General features: G+C 36.0%; 1 protein-coding gene across 2 annotated transcripts in view; it reads right to left on the reverse strand.

The window, feature by feature from the left end:
* The window catches only part of LOC145662309 (E3 ubiquitin-protein ligase rfwd3.S-like), a 33,925-nt gene extending 16,791 nt beyond the window's left edge, over positions 1-17,134 (reverse strand). Inside the window, exons 1-3 of one of the 2 annotated variants that reach the window (XM_081727753.1) lie at positions 16,990-17,134; positions 10,757-10,818; positions 2,408-2,487 (exon numbers count right to left, since the gene is read on the reverse strand). In XM_081727753.1, coding sequence (XP_081583879.1) covers positions 2,408-2,487; positions 10,757-10,802 — 126 coding nt within the window. In that variant the 5' untranslated portion in view covers positions 10,803-10,818; positions 16,990-17,134. The remainder of the gene's footprint in view (positions 1-2,407; positions 2,488-10,756; positions 10,819-16,989) is intronic. The other variant, XM_081727754.1, reaches the window with a different exon arrangement.
* Between the last annotated feature and the right edge of the window lie 1,891 nt (positions 17,135-19,025).

Genomic DNA, 19,025 nt, shown 5'->3' on the forward strand with positions numbered 1-19,025 from the left:
ACGTTTCCAAGATGTGAATAATTTCATGACTTGCAAGATCCTACCATTCCTATGTTAATCTTTTTTTTTTTTTTTTTTTCAAAAAAATAATAATAATAATATACATATATTGTAAAAATCAATACAAAATTCAATTTTTAAAAAAATCAGAAAACAGTTTCTAAATACACAATTGTACACAGAACTTAGTGCATCTAAGGAAATATAAACACTGATCGTACACCAAAATAAATTATTTAGCTGTTTAAATCACTACTCCATAGAACTTTTTAATGAATATGACGAAACAAGTTTATTTTTTGTTCCATTCTGTAGGTGTACGAATATTTTTAGCGCTAATTGTATATTGTTTAGTGTAATTATCTTTAGACAATAAGCAGGAGAGGACGAAACACAGAAGAGTTTCCATTCAACCATCCTACTGTGGAGACAAAATGCCCTCCAACTACCCACACCTTATTTCCTTACGTTATTTTCACAAGTAGAAGTAGCAATGCCACAAAAATATAGGAGGTTTCGTTAAAATGTAAGGAAATATAGGAGCTTATAGGAAGAGACGCAAATATATAGGAAAAATACGAAATATAGGAGCATTGAAAAGCCTGAACATAGTTAAAAAAATATTAACATTAATGTCAATGGAAAAGCAATGAAAAACAAATAATTCCTCCATTATCTCAAAAACCAAAAGAGCAAGATCGTTGAAATTCACACACTGTTGCAAACTATCAATAACACAATATAAAAACCTTTTAATGAAATACATGTGTTTTCGAAAACTGTGGTGATGTGGGGAAAATTGTGCTTCATATGATGTTTACAAACATTAATGAATACCAAATATCAAATAAAAACCACGTAGTGTCATTTGGAAACAAAACTTCTACCAAGCTGATAACACTGACAACCGAATTGCATCACCCTTACCCATGAAAAAATCATCATATTGATACAAATCAACTCTGAATTTCATCATAACTTTAACGCATAGTTTCTGATTTAACGCCAAATATATATTTTATTTTCCATTGTCGATTTTGGGTTCCAAGTTAGAAAACTTGTAACTCGAAAACGAAGTGAAATTTGACTTGATTTGATAGGAACTTTTCTACTTGATTTGATGTCATGATAAAATTTTCATACTGCTTTTCAAATCCTCTTGTGTACAGGAGCTAAATACCCATAGGAAATATTTATATTCGAAGTGCAAAAATCGAAATTTCAATAATGAATTGCGAACGTTAGGGACTGCAGCCGCATGAACTGTTAACGGATTTTAAATACTTAGGTACTTCTCCAATACATGTAAAAAATTCAGATTTTTAAAAGGTGGGGTTTTTGAGAAAATGGCGTCTTAATAAAATTTTCAGCTTTTCATCATACTATAACGTAGGATGTAATAATCAGAAACGTAAGTCTTTTACATTTTCAAGAGAATTTATCAAGTAGATTTTGATGCTAGAAGCAGGTGGTTGATATCGCTCGTGAGGACAGAAATAAAAGTGTTTGAAATTAACAAAATGTTCACCAAAGTTAGTAACATTGCGAGTGAAATGCGAGATTCCTATTGGACCAACAGAGGAATTTTGCTCCTCCACCAAAACATACTACTTTATATTTTATTGCGATTATGTTACTAAGTACGCTCGTTTCTCTTCGATAAAACTTTTAATTTGATATGTTTTTTCAGTTTTTTCGAGCAATCCGAGAGGAGGGCAGCCATTTTAAAAGGCTGTATATCGAAGTAATTTTTTTCAGCAAACAAAGAAAAAATAAGTGTGTAATAATTTTGAATGTAGTTTCTCATTTTAAAAAATAAACTAAATCTGAGACAGTTGTGTGAATCACCCTGGACGATTTGAAATGGACCATCGTTCACGATGAAGATCGGAGTGGGAGGCCATCACTTGTTACGGAGGAACTGAAGGAAAAATTCAAAGAAAAAAGTGATTTTCACTTATTCCCCTAACTTAACGAATTTTTGGGTGGAAAATGTTCGCAAACGATGAGGAATTCAAGGAAGCAGTGACAGCCTGGCTCAAATCTTTGGCGGCAAATAAGTATAACATCGGCATTGAAAAACTGGTCCCACGTTATAACAAGTGTCTTGACAACTACGGCGATTACATAGAAAAGTAGAATAAGGTTCTGTGGCTTCGTAAACAAAGTTTTGAACTGATATCTTTTGTTTTTATATAACCATGCAAACACGTTCTTTACTTTCTGGACGACCCTTAATAATAAGGGTCGTAATAACAAAAAATAAATAAATAACAAGAGAGTAACGAGGGAAGCTTACACTTTTGCTAACAACTATAAAATGCAAATAAAAACCCATTAGATGGTAACTGAATTCACTGCTCAGGTACTGTTTAGTTGATTTAGCCCCAAATCAAGATATACTAACCTCTACTATAACATGCCTTTCTTCTGCATCATCTCTGTCAGGATTATGATCTATTGGCTCATCCACGTCCGTATCCGACGCTAAAGAAAGGGTTTTAAAGATATTACTATAGAGCAATAAGAAATACAAAACAAATTAGGTTGAATTTCAAAGAGCGAAAATGTGCCACTGTCTCGAGGATTGAATCACAAGCTTGAGTTTACCTTTACGGTGCCTATCTAATATGTCCTCTAGACCAGCTATACATGTTCACTGTCTTGAGGGTGGTTCTCCATGTCTTAACTTCTAAAAGACTGCTACTGCCTCTACGGTGTCAGATGTAGAGCAGTATAACACGAAAGAAAATGTGTGCTGCCCCTACGATAGGAAGGGTACTGTAATGGATAACGAGTTAAATTGGATAGCCGGGTTCAGTTAACGGCTCTCTCGCAAATTTTCACTCTTTTAAATGCGATTTGATTTCAACAATAGTAAAAATTTATATGATGAAAAAAATCAGTTGCTGGCTGGATTGTCTGATATATATATATATATATATATATATATATATATATATATATATATATATGAGAGAGAGAGAGAGAGAGAGAGAGAGAGAGAGAGAGAGAGAGAGAGATGGTCATGCATTTTAAAATACCCATTAGCAATTCAAGGACTTTCTCCAAAACTGATAGACAAGAAGATGATGGTACGGTAGTAATGAACTCAACATGGCACAGGTGGGACATCCTGGGCAATTACTCAGTGTATTTACAAACATGTATTTACGTAGTAAGTACACGTAACCATACCGTGTAACCATACAAAAAACAATTAGCTGAATAGATGCTGAACGTTTGCCTGTGGCATGGTATCCTAGGTTCAATGTTCTCTTGGCATGGTCATCGGGTAGCGACCAGGTGACACCCTACCATATATTACACAGCCACTATGGAGAATGAAACAGGCCAGTAGAAAACCTATACAGAATACAGATGGGAAAGACCGGTTTACAGAAAAACAGAAAGAAAACGATATTTCGGTTTCTCGAAAAATCGGTTCGGTTTTTCACCGAAACAGAGTTGCTTTTTCTTTAAAAAAAAAAAAAAAAGTTCAATTTATCACCGAAACAGTGTTGCTTTTTCCTATTTAAAAAAAAAAAATTGAATTTATCACCGAAACGGTTTCTCCAGAAGAGTTTCGAATTTTAACTGAAACCAGTGTGATTTTCGCTCAAGGTGGTATCTGTTGTTCTTCTTGTAGTACTTATTTTCATACAAGTTAGAAAGACGCTAAAAAAGTTTTTGAAAGAAAACCGAAGCGGTTTTGCTTTCTCTAAAAATCGAAAATCGATTTTTGTGCCCATCGGCACACTGCGTTGCCCTGATGATATAAAAACGCGTGGTTTCCCGTCGCATGACAGGATCTCGCAAAGTGTTCAGATAAAACAGAACAGATTTGCAGGACACACAAAATCTAACTCCATTGAATTAGAACCAGAGGCGAGCCCTTCAGGATGATTAAGGCAAATGAGTGATAATGGAGGAACTGGGGGAATGAGACAGTGAGAGGACACGTACCTTCCGGCTAAGGAAAACGATGATTAAGCCAAATTAATGATGATGGAAGAAATGGTGGAATGAGACAGTGAGAGGAAACGTACTTTCAGGCTAAGGAAGACTATGATTAAGGCAAATTAATGATGATGGAAGAACTGGGGGAATGAGACAGTGAGAGGAAACGTACTTTCAGACTATGGAAGACTATGATTAAGGCAAATTAATGATGATGGAAGAACTGGGGGAATGAGACAGTGAGGGGAAACGTACTTTCAGACTATGGAAGACTATGATTAAGGCAAATTAATGATGATGGAAGAACTGGGGGAATGAGACAGTGAGAGGAAACGTACTTTCAGACTATGGAAGACTATGATTAAGGCAAATTAATGATGATGGAAGAACTGGGGGAATGAGACAGTGAGAGGAAACGTACTTTCAGACTATGGAAGACTATGATTAAGGCAAATTAATGATGATGGAAGAACTGGGGGAATGAGACAGTGAGAGGAAACGTACTTTCAGACTATGGAAGACTATGATTAAGGCAAATTAATGATGATGGAAGAACTGGGGGAATGAGACAGTGAGGGGAAACGTAAGTACCCTGAGAAATCCCACGGCCACGATGTCCACCATAAACTTACTTGGCCGGAGATCGAATTAGGGACCACATGAAAAAGAAAAGTGATATTAGTCATTACGTGGAAATGAAATGACTTAAATGCTATTACGTGAATATTGTCATTTGTACTTGACTAGTATTTAAAGGTGTCTCTTCGTATCCCACTTCCTCTATATATTTTTTTGCGCCTTTACCGGAGTATTCTGAAACGAGAATATTTAGATAGAGAGTATAGTAGTTTCCTTGCAATTCCTTCAGCCAATTACGACAGGTCTCATAGTTTGCGAGGTATGTACCTTTAAAGTTTATTTTTCATCATTTTCGGCAGCTTATAACTTTGAGATGAGACATTTTCCGTCCGATGTTTACAAGACATTTTTTTGTTCTGCCAAGGTTTTCTACAAGATGGCTATCTCCGTTTTCGCCTTTATTTCAACATCTGGAATATATATGATGTTAATCAACTACACCTACAAACTAAATGAGGTGATTCCTCACATCAAAACAATAAAAGAAAGAAGAAGTTCAGATAGATCTGCGGGAAAAGTGCATAGTTTCGGAGCTAGTGACGTCTGAAACCGTGCGAAAATACTTTCTTTTCTTTTCTTTTCTTTTTTTCTTTTTTTTTTTTTTCGAACACTAGTGAATCTAGAGCTGGCAGTCCACAACCGCATACAGCAAGTCACACCTAGAAACAGGTGCGCAAGGAGCTCTCGAGACATGCTGGGACATAACGGTGGATTCAATGTAAGCAAAAACGAAGCCTTGACAACAATGAACACGAAATGAGTTGATGGGAAGTTGATATTGTAATTAAAGGCAAGATGGGGATATTTTGTTCGAACTATTCGTGATTGCATAATAATAAGGTGGGACGACAATTAAATAATTCCGACTGAGAATTTCCGTTGTTTCTCCCAGTCACACTAGACAGACCTACGCCTGGAAGGACACTTGATCATTTCGGAAATGCATGTGGGTTTCGTTGTAAACATGTAAGTAGTACTAGGAAATAGGACAGGTGATATTGGTGGTCATGCGATAGTCAAAAGAGTATCAGATGGTTGGATTGTATTACGGATTATTCAAAATATACGTTTTGCAACTCCCATTAGTTTCGAAGTCATTTATAGAACGATACACTCGTAAGTTAATAGTACATATCACAAGTCAATTTATTTCTGTTCTGGCCATGAATAATTCATATAAACCAAAGAAAATATTATATTTAGTAAGAATAAAGGAGTCTTCACTAGTTTATAATGTTTTGTTATCATTGCTAGGAAGGGCTCTATTTAACATCTTTGCCACTCCTGTCTATTAAAAAAAGTTGCTACTCCCTCGAACATCGGGGTAGAAAAGTGAATAATCAATATGTAAGCGAAATGTGAAAAAATGAATCACACGCAATAAGTACAACAATGGTATATTATAGGATAATAACAATATGCCGTATAATAAAATATAAATAAACAGAAAATAATATACTGTTTCGGATAATATTTGGTCAAAGAAAATTTACCACCAAGGGTCATGGCCCATGCGTAAATACGGTCCTGCTGCTAGGATATATTGCGGTTGTCTAGTGAATGTCTAAATGTAGGTGATCATCTTGTAAGAAAGAAACAAACAAATTTGAAAATAACTTAGAATTTCTGTTATGATTGTACAAGCTCAATATAATGAACTAGGATACTTACATAAATAAATAAACTTACTCGTTTATGTTATAATTATTTTTCGTATGTTTGCATAATCAGTATTTTTGGTGTATTTGTTATTAATATTTTGAACCTAGGTGGACTAGTACATTATGTGAAAGAAGTGCGAGGGAGGATCAGAAATTAAGGTTACAAGGCTGATATTTCTGGAGTTTGGTCTGTTATAGAGGAATGAGAAGTGTGCGGTATTTTTAATACATGCAGTTGACAACTGTGCAGAATTTCAGCCACCCGCCACCTACGGCGTTAGTTGTAGGTAAACACAAATGACGACTCGGGAAAACTGGTGTCGCGAAGAAGTCCTCTCAGTTATTCGATTTCTGTGGGCAAAACATGTAACTACGGCTGAAATTCACCGGCAGCTGGTAGAGGTTTACGGAAACACTGTAATGTTTCGTCAGCATGTCGCAAAATGGTGTAAAAAATTTGCAGCTGGTAGAGAAAACGTCCCCAACGAGGAGCGCAGTGCCCGACGCAGCACGGCATCAACAGATTTGAACACAGCTTACGTGGAGGAGATGATTGAGAACAACAGGAGGATTACATTACGGCTTTTACTTGTTTCCGCACTTGAAGGAGCACCTAAGAGGCCGTTCCTCCGCTTCAGAGGAGGAAGTGAAACACTTTTTGACAACGTGGCTGAACATGCAAGAACTGGATTTTTACCAGGAGGGAATCTTCAGACTCATCCCACGATGCAACAAATGCCTCAACCGATGTGGAGACTATGTCGCACAATAACCTAATGTATGTACTATCTGTTGGCTATATTAGCCTATGGTCACAGTGGATCCAACTTTCACCGATTTTTTAGTCTGACATACTCTGACGACATCGGTGAAATAAACAAATGCATTGAGAGAAGAGTACGTGGTCAGACTGGCGACTACGGCCGACTTCGACCGACCACCGACCGGAAACAAATTATTTTGTTTTTGTCGTCAGACTACGCCAGAGTAGCGGGTGGTTTACAACTCATCGCAAGTATTGAGACTCCCATGTACATGTTACAGGAATCCGTTCTTCTGCTGATATACATTTTCGAAAATCACTTTGCTTCTGCATGCGTCCTCGGATCTTCTGTAAAATGTGCCAAAATGTATCCTGTTATATTCTGAGGTACTGAAAAAACTTTTGTGGCTGCTCCACCAACTTTGGAAATAGCGTGTGAAACTCGCCATATTTCTCTCTTTCTTCAAAAATAGTATGCCTATTTACATATTCACTCCTACCTTCCTCTAAAACTAATATTTTAAACACAGGATTATCTATAGCAGCAATTCCTCGTCCATACTGTATCCCACAAGAAGACAGACTGACGACGGATCGGTTGCAGTGTGACCAAGCAGTTGGCAGAGGCGGTCGGCCGACCAGTCGACCCTAATCACCAGAGTGAAAAATCGGATGCACTGACCATAGGCTTAGTTGTATAAAATAATATATACGCGTTTTACTGCAGGCTTATCACCCCTCGTATGTATTCACACGTTAGCAAAAATAAATAAATAAAAAATTAAAAAATCACTTTTTTAAATAAAAATGTATTAGTATTTCTCTCTTTCAGTGAAGATCATTAAGTGTTTTTTCAAATATATGCATATTGTTGCTTTCTGTCAATAGTTTATAGTGTTTTTTTCATTTAAAATATATACAGTGAAAATTGTTGATATGAGTTTGTGTACATCACTCATTTTGGAAATAGTACTAAAGATTCCGACGTTGGAAGAGTCGAACAGTCAACTGACTTCTATACTAAGAAAAAAGGATACTTACCTATTGAGACATCTCAGTTATTTAGGCAAAAAATTGTTTCAGTGAAATCTGTCACCTTCCTCAGTTGGCGAACCTTCGTGCAATATTGCTTCTCACATCCTTTTAGCACGAAGATTCGCCAATTGAAGAAGGTGATTGATTTCGCTGAAACCGTTTTGGATTGATTTTAATAAGTAACACGTCATATTAGGTGAATTCCCTTTCTTATTTCTTTTAATTTAACAAGACACGGCAATTATGTACCGTAAGTTAGAGTTCAAAATCAGTTTAATGTGTGTTTCATACTATCTATTTCTAATTATTTTATATATTACTTTCTATAATTCTAATATTCTTATTTGTTTCTGTGTAATTCAGGATTGAAAATAATAATAATAATAATAATAATAATAATAATAATAATAATAATAATAATAATAATAATAATAATAATAATAATAATAATAATAATAAACTTTAGGTGCTGAGAACAACTGAAATGCAGCAAAAATAGAACATTTTGTCATATTCTACATTATTTTAACATAATGTAGATGTAATAGTAGAAGAGATAAATAATGATTAACTTTTCAACGAATTGATAATAAGATAAACTCTGACAGTGTAGTTCCTAGTTTATGTACATTTTTAAAACACTAAGACGTTAAAAATTAAAAGATGAAAACAACTACTAAGATATATTAAAAATTCTAAAATACATTCAAAGATATGCGTCTATTATAGTTTGTTAAAAGTCTAGAGATTAAAATATATTTTCTATCATGTGGCTGCAATAAAACTTTTAACCTTGTATCGTATGTTGGAACTTTCAAATCCACAGTTTTCAAAATATCGTCCGAGTTACATCGGTTGCCAAGTATCTTTTCTACAAATACAGAATCAATTAAATTTCTCGTGTCAGCCAGTGGTTCCAATTCAAAATATGTTTTCCAGTATTCATACGTGCTAGAGTTAATCCAGTTCTAATTTAAAACAAAGTATTTCTAAGAAAACACTTTTGGACCATTTCAAGTTTGCTGACGAGAGTATTTGTTACGCTGTTCCAAATCATCGATGTATATTCTAGTTTTTGTCTTACTAGTAATTTATATAAAAGTACATAAGTATCTGATTGACAAAAACCAGGCCATTGATTAAATAGGTAAAAAAAATAAATAAAAAAATAACAATAATATGTACATGTTATGGAGTATGTTGTGGAATGAAGATTTTAAAAAATATATACTTTCATACTTTATTTAACTATAGTACGAGACGCTACGTTGATGCTTAGTTACCTGCACGGGTATGAAGACTATTTCGAACATTTACTGAAACTTTAAAGTTCAACAGCCAGGAATGTAGGCCACTTTGTTCTCTTTGTACATCGATTAATCAGAGAACGGAAGACGAACAAGTTTGGTGGCATATGTTCGGAAAGAAATGTATTATTTTGGTCCAAATATTCTGTGCCTAATAATAAGACACCTTTTAGTGATCCTGCATGAGTAAAGAAATTCAACGTAAACGCGTAAACGAAACGACTAATATTAAAATACAATTGGAAAACAACTTATAATTAAGAACTGTATCTTTCTATATATATATAGTGTGTGTCTCAAAACAACACCGACAACGTTTGAGAGGTGATTTCTGATACAGAGATAAGACAAAAATGTATAGGCCAACCTGCGTACACAAATGCCTCTTTTCGGAGTTATAGGCTGCAGAAAACATGAAAAAAATGGACTTTAAAGGTACATAGATCCAAAACTACGGAACCTACCGTAGTTGGGCCGACTTCACTTAGGAACTAGTATGTGCCCTACCCAAATATCAGTTTCAGATTCCTGTGGTACTACTGCAACAATTATTATAGAGGGAGTTGGTGCCCGTAGCCAAAGTACCTCTACAAAACTTGTTGTGTGAGTATCTTAGGATTCTGAGGCATGTATTTTTGGATAGAGCACGTATTGGTTCCTAAGTGGTCTTGACCCGATTACGGTAGGTTCTATAGAATTGGAGCTATGGACCATTAAAGTTAATTTTTGCATGTTTTCGGCAGCCTATAGCTCCGAAATGAAGCATTTGTGCATCCAGGTTGGTCTATAGTTTTTGTCTTACCTTGGTGTCAGGACTCACCTTCCAAACGTTGTCGGTATTGTTTTGAAACACCAGATATATATATATCACTTTAAAAATCTCTATTACTTTTCTAATATGTGAGTAAAATAAAATCTTTAATTTTTGCGTTTCATAATTAAGCACATTAGGGTAGTTAGCAAAAAAATTAATGTTTATGAAATTGCTGAGATGAAGATGCGGGAGAAAACTAGAGAACCTCGAGAAAAAATGCAGACACGACATTGTCCACAACAAATTGGCGTGGCTAGACCTCGAACCAGGACCTCAAGCACCATAGGTAAGCGCTCAACCACTGAGCACCGCCTAGCTATAGACTCGGAAGAAGATGACATCACTAAATCACTGGAAATTCAGCAATCTGTTTCAAAATAATATACAAGGAAATAAAGTAATTACAAATTACTAAAATAAATTTAAAATATTTCTGAAACACATTGTATGTCTGCTGAATGTCTATATTCTACTAAAAATGCAGTTTTGATTCGTTACAATCTTAATCGGCATATTCTACTCTGATGTACATATAAATAAAAGTCGATTGTAATCAAATAAAAAAAAAAAGGAATACCTTCTACAACTTCAGTTTCACCTTCCATTTCCTCCTCATTCTGCATACTTACATCCAGGTTCCTGAAAGGACAAAGTATACAGTATTAAAGAAAGAAATATTTATATTTTAATATTCCCTTATTATGTCCCCTGGAAATACTATTATGTTCCTGCCAAAACGTGGAGAGGGATGTTATTGAACTAATTGGGGAGGGGGTGTCTTAGCTACCAGCACACCAGTCGCCAGTCGTCTCCAAGCCTTCATGAAATGTAGATCACGTTTAAGGTGAACCCCTTTCAAGGTGCATTGTCATCTTCACAATGAATTGTTTGTTAGATCAGCGTTACGTGGTGAAGTTTTATGTCAAACTGGGCAAAACTGTAAGTGAGACCCATGACATGCACAAGAGTGTTTATGGGAGTGATGCCATGGGTCGATCAAGCTGAAGTTTAGCAACAGTCGAAAATGAAATTGATGATCATCTTTTTTGACTGCAGAGGCGTGGTTCACGGAGAGTTTAGATCCCCTGGTCAGACTGTGAATGCTGCATTCTACGTGGAAGTACCTGAAAGACTCAGAAAACCAGTCGCCCGCGTCCGTCCAGCAATCGCTGGATCATGGAAGCTTCATTACGACAAAGCGCCGAGCCACGCCGCCTTTGCTGACATGGACTTCCTGACCAAACATGGCATCACACAGCTTCCCCAGCCACCTTACAGCCCAGATGTCACTCCTGTAGACTTCTTCCTCTTCCCCCCAACTGAAAAGCGTCATGAAAGAACGCGACCATGGCTCGGTCCAGGCCATTCAAGAGGTCATTTAACGAATAAGCTGAAGAGCATTCCAGTTTCTACTTTTCAAGGAGCCTTCAGTAATTGTGGCAGAGTCGCTGGAAACGCTGTATTGATGCAGAAGGGGAATATTTCGAAAACTATTAAGTTGATAGGCCAAAATTGTCAACACATTTTTTGAAAAAATTCAGTGCTACTACTTTCCTCACAAGCCCTGTATATCTATTACGATTTAGGCAACCAATTTTGTGGCCTTTACATTTTATTGAAGTTGATCCTTTCACAGAAAATACTAAAATCATCATTCTTAACTCCGAAACACTTTATAAGTATATCTAAGATGATGGAATTTTGTATGAATCTAAAGTCGTGAGTCAAATAAATTATTACGATAGCATTTGTTCTTCTTAAAAGTCAGTATTAACACTTATTATTCTGCACCCACATTGCAAATCTCTAGGAGGCTAGAATATGATTTGATTTTGAGTTTAGCGTTCCTTTTAGTAGGACGGCTATATGAGACGTAGAGCTACTGTTTAACGTGAGATTCCAACCACATGAGCTCTCGCCGGGGATCGAACCTGGGTCTACCACGCAAAAGAAGCGTCAATCGCTTAGCCACGAATGAGCCGGAAGGCTAAAAGTAAGAAAGTATATGAGCCAATAGAAAAATCTTTATTCTAAAGGCACATAAGCACCTGAATATCTTATAGGGTATTGGTATAGGCCAGCGTTTCCCAACCGCTGTGCCGCGAATGGGCCGCTGGTGTGCCGCGAGGAAATCGAAACAAATTATTAATTCTGTAGGAACCAAATTGCAAGACAATAGAAAATGTATATTTGTATTTCACATTACTAGGAACCTCTACTATAAATCTACAATTTTAGGTTTCATAATGTGTTACTTTTCTGTACATTTTTAATGCTGAAAAACGTATTTATCATTGTCATGACCATTATTGCTTCTTTATTGTTGCAGACTATTTCGTAACTTGAAATTTTAATATCATTCAATAAATTCACAAAGCAAACATGTATACAAATTACCTACATTTGTGTTTTAAAAGTAACGGAGATTTGTTTATTTCTTCGTTATTTAGTGATCTTCCCTTTTAGTTAAAAGTTAGATACAGTTTTCGAAAGAAAAAGTGGATCTTTAAAAACCCGAATCCTACATTTCATTGCAATTGTTTTCCATTTTAAAATTAGAATAAAAAATAAGCCTAATGATTTACCACGGGGGAAAATCAGTGATCGAGCTTTCTTCTCTGTAAGAGATCAGTAATCACATAAAAATACCACGGTTTTTTATATTTACAAATAATAATAGTAATTATATATATATATAATATGGGTGTGCCGCGAGAATTCAAGTTACACCTGTAGTGTGCCGCAAGTTGAAAAAGGTTGGGGAACGCTGGTATAGGCTGTTGTTGGTATTATTTTGGGTGGACATTGTGATGTAATGAGGAAATTAATTCCCAGCATTCAAAGACGGTAGTTGCATGTGACGGAAGTGACATTTCGATTGTGTAAGTTTATAACAACTTATGATACTGAAGGAAAAGTTATTACGCTATATGGAATGACACAAATTATTGAAATTGAGCAGAAAATGTGGCAAATGAAGAAGGCATTGGAAAGGGGTTAGTCAAGTGCTGCATCGCCGGACCAATTTCAGAACATTTATCGGAGAATTTATTTTCGTTTTTGAGGAAGAGTGAGTGAAAGCAAGATGAGAGGAATTATTGAAGTTAAGAAACTGTTTTTGATGTAAGTGGTTCTGAATGTGGACGGGAAGGAACTATTTGGGGCGGAGAGGTACACTTATGATTTAGTGACAAGAAGGGGAGTGTGGAAATGGCGTGTATATGTCAAGGATATGACATATCGTGTTCGAACTTCATAGAATTATACAAAAATAACGAGCGTGTAACCTAACCAACCTAACCTGCTAGCTGTCCACTATGTTGGTGTGTTTCTGCAGTGTACACAGGGTGTCTACTAAAATTCCAAAATGAAATTTCGTGACTTTTTCGTGACCTTTTCTTTACCAAATCATAAAATTTTCTAACATTTTGAAGAGTGAATTTGGGTGCAAATTAGGCCGAATTTTAATCCATGCGATAGAAACTTACTATGCTTGCGATTTGGTAGCGTTTAAAGCTGACCATAGACATTTTTGGTGGTGAATTTTGACGTTTTATAGAACAAAATGTTCCAATCTGTACTTACATCTCTACAGTTAAAAAAAAAAAAAAAAAAAAAAAAATCGTGACCTAAAAGGTAAATTTCGTGACTTTCATGACCATTTTCTGATTTCGTGACCGATAGACACCCTGTGTACAGAACCTCTATTTTATGTTTACAAGTAGACTGTTACTAGTATGATACCATGGCAGGTAGTAATGAAACACGCATCGTTACCAAAATTCGTTTTCACTAACCTAGCTTACGCCCGTACCTAGTGTCGCTGACGCGCCCCGCTGCCTTTGGACGCACCCCGTAACGTCGCGCGGCCAGCTTTGTCCTGCTTTTCAGTGGCCACATATCACAGGTTGGTTTGTGTCTTTTTACACTGTAGTTTTTGTGGCATAGTGTCGGACACACTATTTACATGCAAAACGGTAAAGTTCTCTTAAAGTGAATGTGTACCGAGGAATTCTTAAGAAACATTTTTAAGGTAATGACAATGAATTTCTTCCCCCATGATAAAAATTTCACGTTTCTTAGCCTAAAAATACTGGATACTCTACGGCACAAAGCCCGTAATTTGAGATTCACTCGAGCAGACGGTTCTAACAAATTAAAAATTTATTGGTAAAATATAATGTGAAACATTTTTCGTGAAGGAATGAGTGTGTGTGACTACACGGTAATTACTCTTAGTGCACAGCATATTGAAATGAATTTTGACTGAAAGTATTGTATGTGTATGTACTTCCACTACCCTCGTTTATGCATATACGCGCCTGCTCCCTACAGACTCCGTCGCTACCGCTCGGGCCCCCTGCTGTCCTCTTCCTCTGACTCAGATATAGGGTTGCCAATGGCCGATTTTTCACCGGCCTGGCTGTTATTTTGATTAAATCCGGTGACCGGTCAAACTTCTTACAAACCCCGTTTTGACCGGTTTTTCAAATGTGTAACTAGTTCGAAGTATAGATTTAAATAGTAGCTTTCATTCATTAAATCCAACTGTCATTGACGTATAAGTTTACAGAACAAATTTCATTTTCCAAGTCCAAAATTGTCACGTAAAGATTAATATACTTTTGTTCATCTGTTTCCATGATTTTAAAGAAGTTGCAGTTACTTATAAATACAATAAAATGACCAACGCCGATTTCAGTTTCTCATTTATAGCACAATGTATCTATTAAGATTATTATTGAATGTACAAAAGATTATGCAGAATACAGGTGGTAATGCACTTTTGTTCACGATAGTACATTTCCTTCCCATCGATAAGTCCGAACCACGGGCGTCATTTCAGACTTCGCTTGAAGAGGGGCAAGTACACCACCGACATAAGACTCCCGTTTTGTACTAGTATATTAGTCGACAATTGATTAAAGAATACGTATTCCTTAAACTCTTCGTAGGGGGGGGGGGACATCGTCCCTCCTCCCTCCCCTGGTCCGAACAGAGATACTTCACTTAGACCTATATCATAGTGATTTTTGGGGTTGCCGGTTTTTTTATTTGGCAACCTCACTCAGATAGCATTCGTGCTTTTAGTGACCATCTAGCACAAGTTGGTTCGTGTTTTATGCACTGTAGTTTTATACAATATGTCCACATCGTATTTACTGAGCCCTCCTGAAGTCAATCTGCAAGCAGTAATGGAGCTCCTCATTTAGTGCATGCTCTTCTAAAAGAAATACAAAACTCTAACCTAACCCGAAAATGTAAGAAATGTGTCCAAATTTTGTAGAACCGTCTGCTCGAGTAATGCCGTACTCTGTGCTAGAGAGCTCTTGATTAAATATGTATTTAAAACAGATTCTGAAACTAGGGTATCCTGACTCCTGACGAACACGATTAAAGAACGCAATTATAATCACATTATAGGTGCCATTTCAATACACGTTTTGTGCCGCACACTAGATCCAGCATATTACGACTTAGGGTAGGGTAGGTTAGCTTCGATTAGCTTTCACATTCCTGGAAGTACTCTCGCTACTTAACCCCTTTGGGGGAGTGTAGTTTTCGGGTTAACTTTACAACGGCCGCTCCAGCAGGTATACCCACTCAGAAAAAGAGAAATTACACAGTAATAATTTTATGAAAATGGATCAAAACTTACTTAATCTTAAGCTAACCCGTTCCTAACCTCTACCCTACTTATTTATATCTTACTCTACTCTACTATACTATTCTTATTAAAAGGACCCTACTTATCATTGCGCAGCTGGAGCGTGTCTTGTAAAGTTTCCCTTAGTTTTCTTTTTATGTGGATTTACCCAATACAATCTACTACATACTTTTGGGCTGGGGAAAATTCCAACAAGACCAGTACAGAGCAATGTACTTTTGGACTTTATATTGTAGGACTACGGTTTGTAAAATTACATTATACGATGTAGAAAACTGATATACCCAGAATTTTATTTTGGATATAGTATACGTAAAGCCGCGTCAGTTCCAGAAGGAGCTGGACGCTTATACTTTTAGGGATTATTCATTGAGTATCTACGAACTTACCAAGGGGGTAACAAAGCGACTTTGATTTACTTCTCGAGTGATACGAAAATAAAAAAGAACGTGACTGTACTTTATATTTGCATGTGTAGTGTCCTTGTACTTTATCTATGACTATGTGTATGTATGTGGGGGGGCAGGAATTAACGCATATCGCATGTCTTGTGCACATGGATACTTCTTACTATTGCACTACGTAGAAAATTTATGGTATTTCATGTAGAAGTGGTAATAGAACACAGAAGAAACGCAGATCAGGGTGTTCTCAGGTATACTATTACCTTTATTTTTTCAGCGATGAAAGAACCGTTAACTGGCTTAAGACATTAATGTTTGGATTACATCGAATATATACTGCATGACAAGGTTCTAGAACACAGGTCTCCCTTCCCCTTTAGCTGTAATAAAGACAGTAAACAACGTACCCTGCGGGGCTCTAACCCGCCTTTACTCGCTAACGCTCGCTCGGCAATACTCTGTGATTTAAAATTTAAACTCTGGTACAGAAAGAAACCAACCTTGCTACTAACCTATATGGGGGGAGGACCTGTGATCTAGAACCGTTCAGATTCCTGAGTGAAGTATACGTTCGCAGGTATGATTATAATAGGAAATGCAATTGAAAATTAAAATTGCATATAATTGGCAGGTACTTCTTCCAGGCAGCTAACTTGTTTTCACTCTTCAAAAATAAATATATATTAATCACATCTTAAAAGATATTTAGCAGACAAGTAATATAGCAGATTTACTCACCATGAACTAAGGAATTACAATATGGAAGTCAATTTTCATTCTAAATTAGTATGCTTTTAGTTTTAACTATTTATTTGAAAATACAAACACGATTAATAAAGCAAAGAACAAACACAATATATGGAAAGCCTGGTATCATGGTTGCCATCTTATTAAAAAAGCTACTAAATAAGCCTTGCCAGCCAATAGTTCTTAAGAGTTACCAAATTTATTCAACTTTCATATTATTCTGCACAAGGTTAAATCATCATAAAAACAGGGGTGCCCACAAGGGGGGGCTATGACGCAAACTGAGTCAATGAAATATTTGGGGGGGGGTAAAAATCTATATAAATATGTTTGAGAGGGTGTAAAAATTAATCGAAAAGATTTTTTTTTCATGGAAGAACACCTACGGATAGGCAATTGAGGGGGGGTGCGTCATGGACATGAGGGGGGTGGGCACCACTGATAAAATAGCCTTTATTATAAATTAGTTAATTAGAATTTAAATTCTGAATTCGAATAATAATATTTGTTATGTAGGATTCAGAGGCGGATCTAGAAGGTAAAAACTGGGAGGCCAACCAGAACCCAGACTATGTTAGATGTAGCCTAACGTGAGGTTACTGTACTTTGAAAAATACATACAATACCTTAAATTACATTAATTACTCGAAAAACTATGGGGGCCTAGATCTGCCATTGGTAGGATTTAAATTTTGGTTTCATGAAATCAACAACTTTACACAAGGACATCAAACTATCAATCCATTAACAACATATAGGCCTAGCTTATAAAATCTAAGATAATTGAGGCATTCCTTTAGTTTTGTTCTGCAATTTAATTAACCATAGAAATTAACAGATCACAAATCCATTGTACGTTTAGACGTCTTTTCCGAAATATCGAATTCATCCAAATGCACCGTTTTAAAGTTAGCTAACGTACGAGTAATTTTATTTTATTTAATCTATTGGACACATGTAAAAACAAGGTATATGGCATTGAACCAATGTATATAAAGTACTATCTGAAGTCCCCGGCTTTGCACGACATAATAATAATAATAATAATAATAATAATAATAATAATAATAATAATAATAATAATAATAATAATAATAATAATACAACCATTGGAATAATTAAGGAGATCAGTAAAATTTGTGGCGTTCTCACAAGGGAGAAATTGACACCAAAAACTAACACGAAGGGATGGGCATGAAGCCCTTAAACCAATCAGAATGGAAAGAATGTTAACAAGAAAATTAGTTTTTAAATTGTGCTGAGTAATAACGATACAAGGAAAATTTGTACCGTTATTACAATGGAGATATTTGACCAGAATTTATAAGGAAGGAAGGGCGAAGGGTGATCCTAGCCCCACCTACTTAATGACCTGAATGGAAACAACGGCAAAACCTAGTGCTGAAATTGTGCTGATAAATGAGCATAAAAAGAAAATTTGTTTTGTTATTACAACAGAGAAATAGGCCCAAAATTTAAAAGGGAGGTGCGTGAGCCTAGACTTTCCCAGTTGAATGATTTGACCAATTAGAATAGAAATCATGCCAAGAATTAGTACTGATCGATAAACATAAAAAGAAAATTTGTACTTATATTACAATGGGTAAATCCTGTCTCCTCTTATCCTAATATTACTCCCATTCATAAGTCTGGTAAGAATAAAAATGGCGTGTCCTCCTATCGACCTATTTCTTTATTATGACATCTCTCACTCGTTTGTGAAAAGATAATCAAAATCAGGATCTTTCACTTTGTTGCTCCATTTATAAACTCCTCACAACACGGCTTTCTACCAGGAAAATCTTGTGTTACTAATTTATCTGTTCTTCTGTCCGATGCGTGGACAGCATCTCAGAAAATTCTGAACTCCACATTTTGTATTTGGAACTGGCTAAAGCTTTCGATTCCCTTCCACACCATCTTCTTATATACAAACTCAATTCTAGATTCAATTTACATGGGAAATTGCTTAGTCTTCTGGAAAACTATCTCAGTAATAGAATATAACGAGTTTCAGTTTCAGGTTA

The sequence above is a fragment of the Thermobia domestica genome, chromosome 10 (genome assembly GCF_964235325.1).
Source record: "Thermobia domestica chromosome 10, izTheDome1.hap1.1, whole genome shotgun sequence".
NCBI classification, from domain to species: domain Eukaryota; kingdom Metazoa; phylum Arthropoda; class Insecta; order Zygentoma; family Lepismatidae; genus Thermobia; species Thermobia domestica.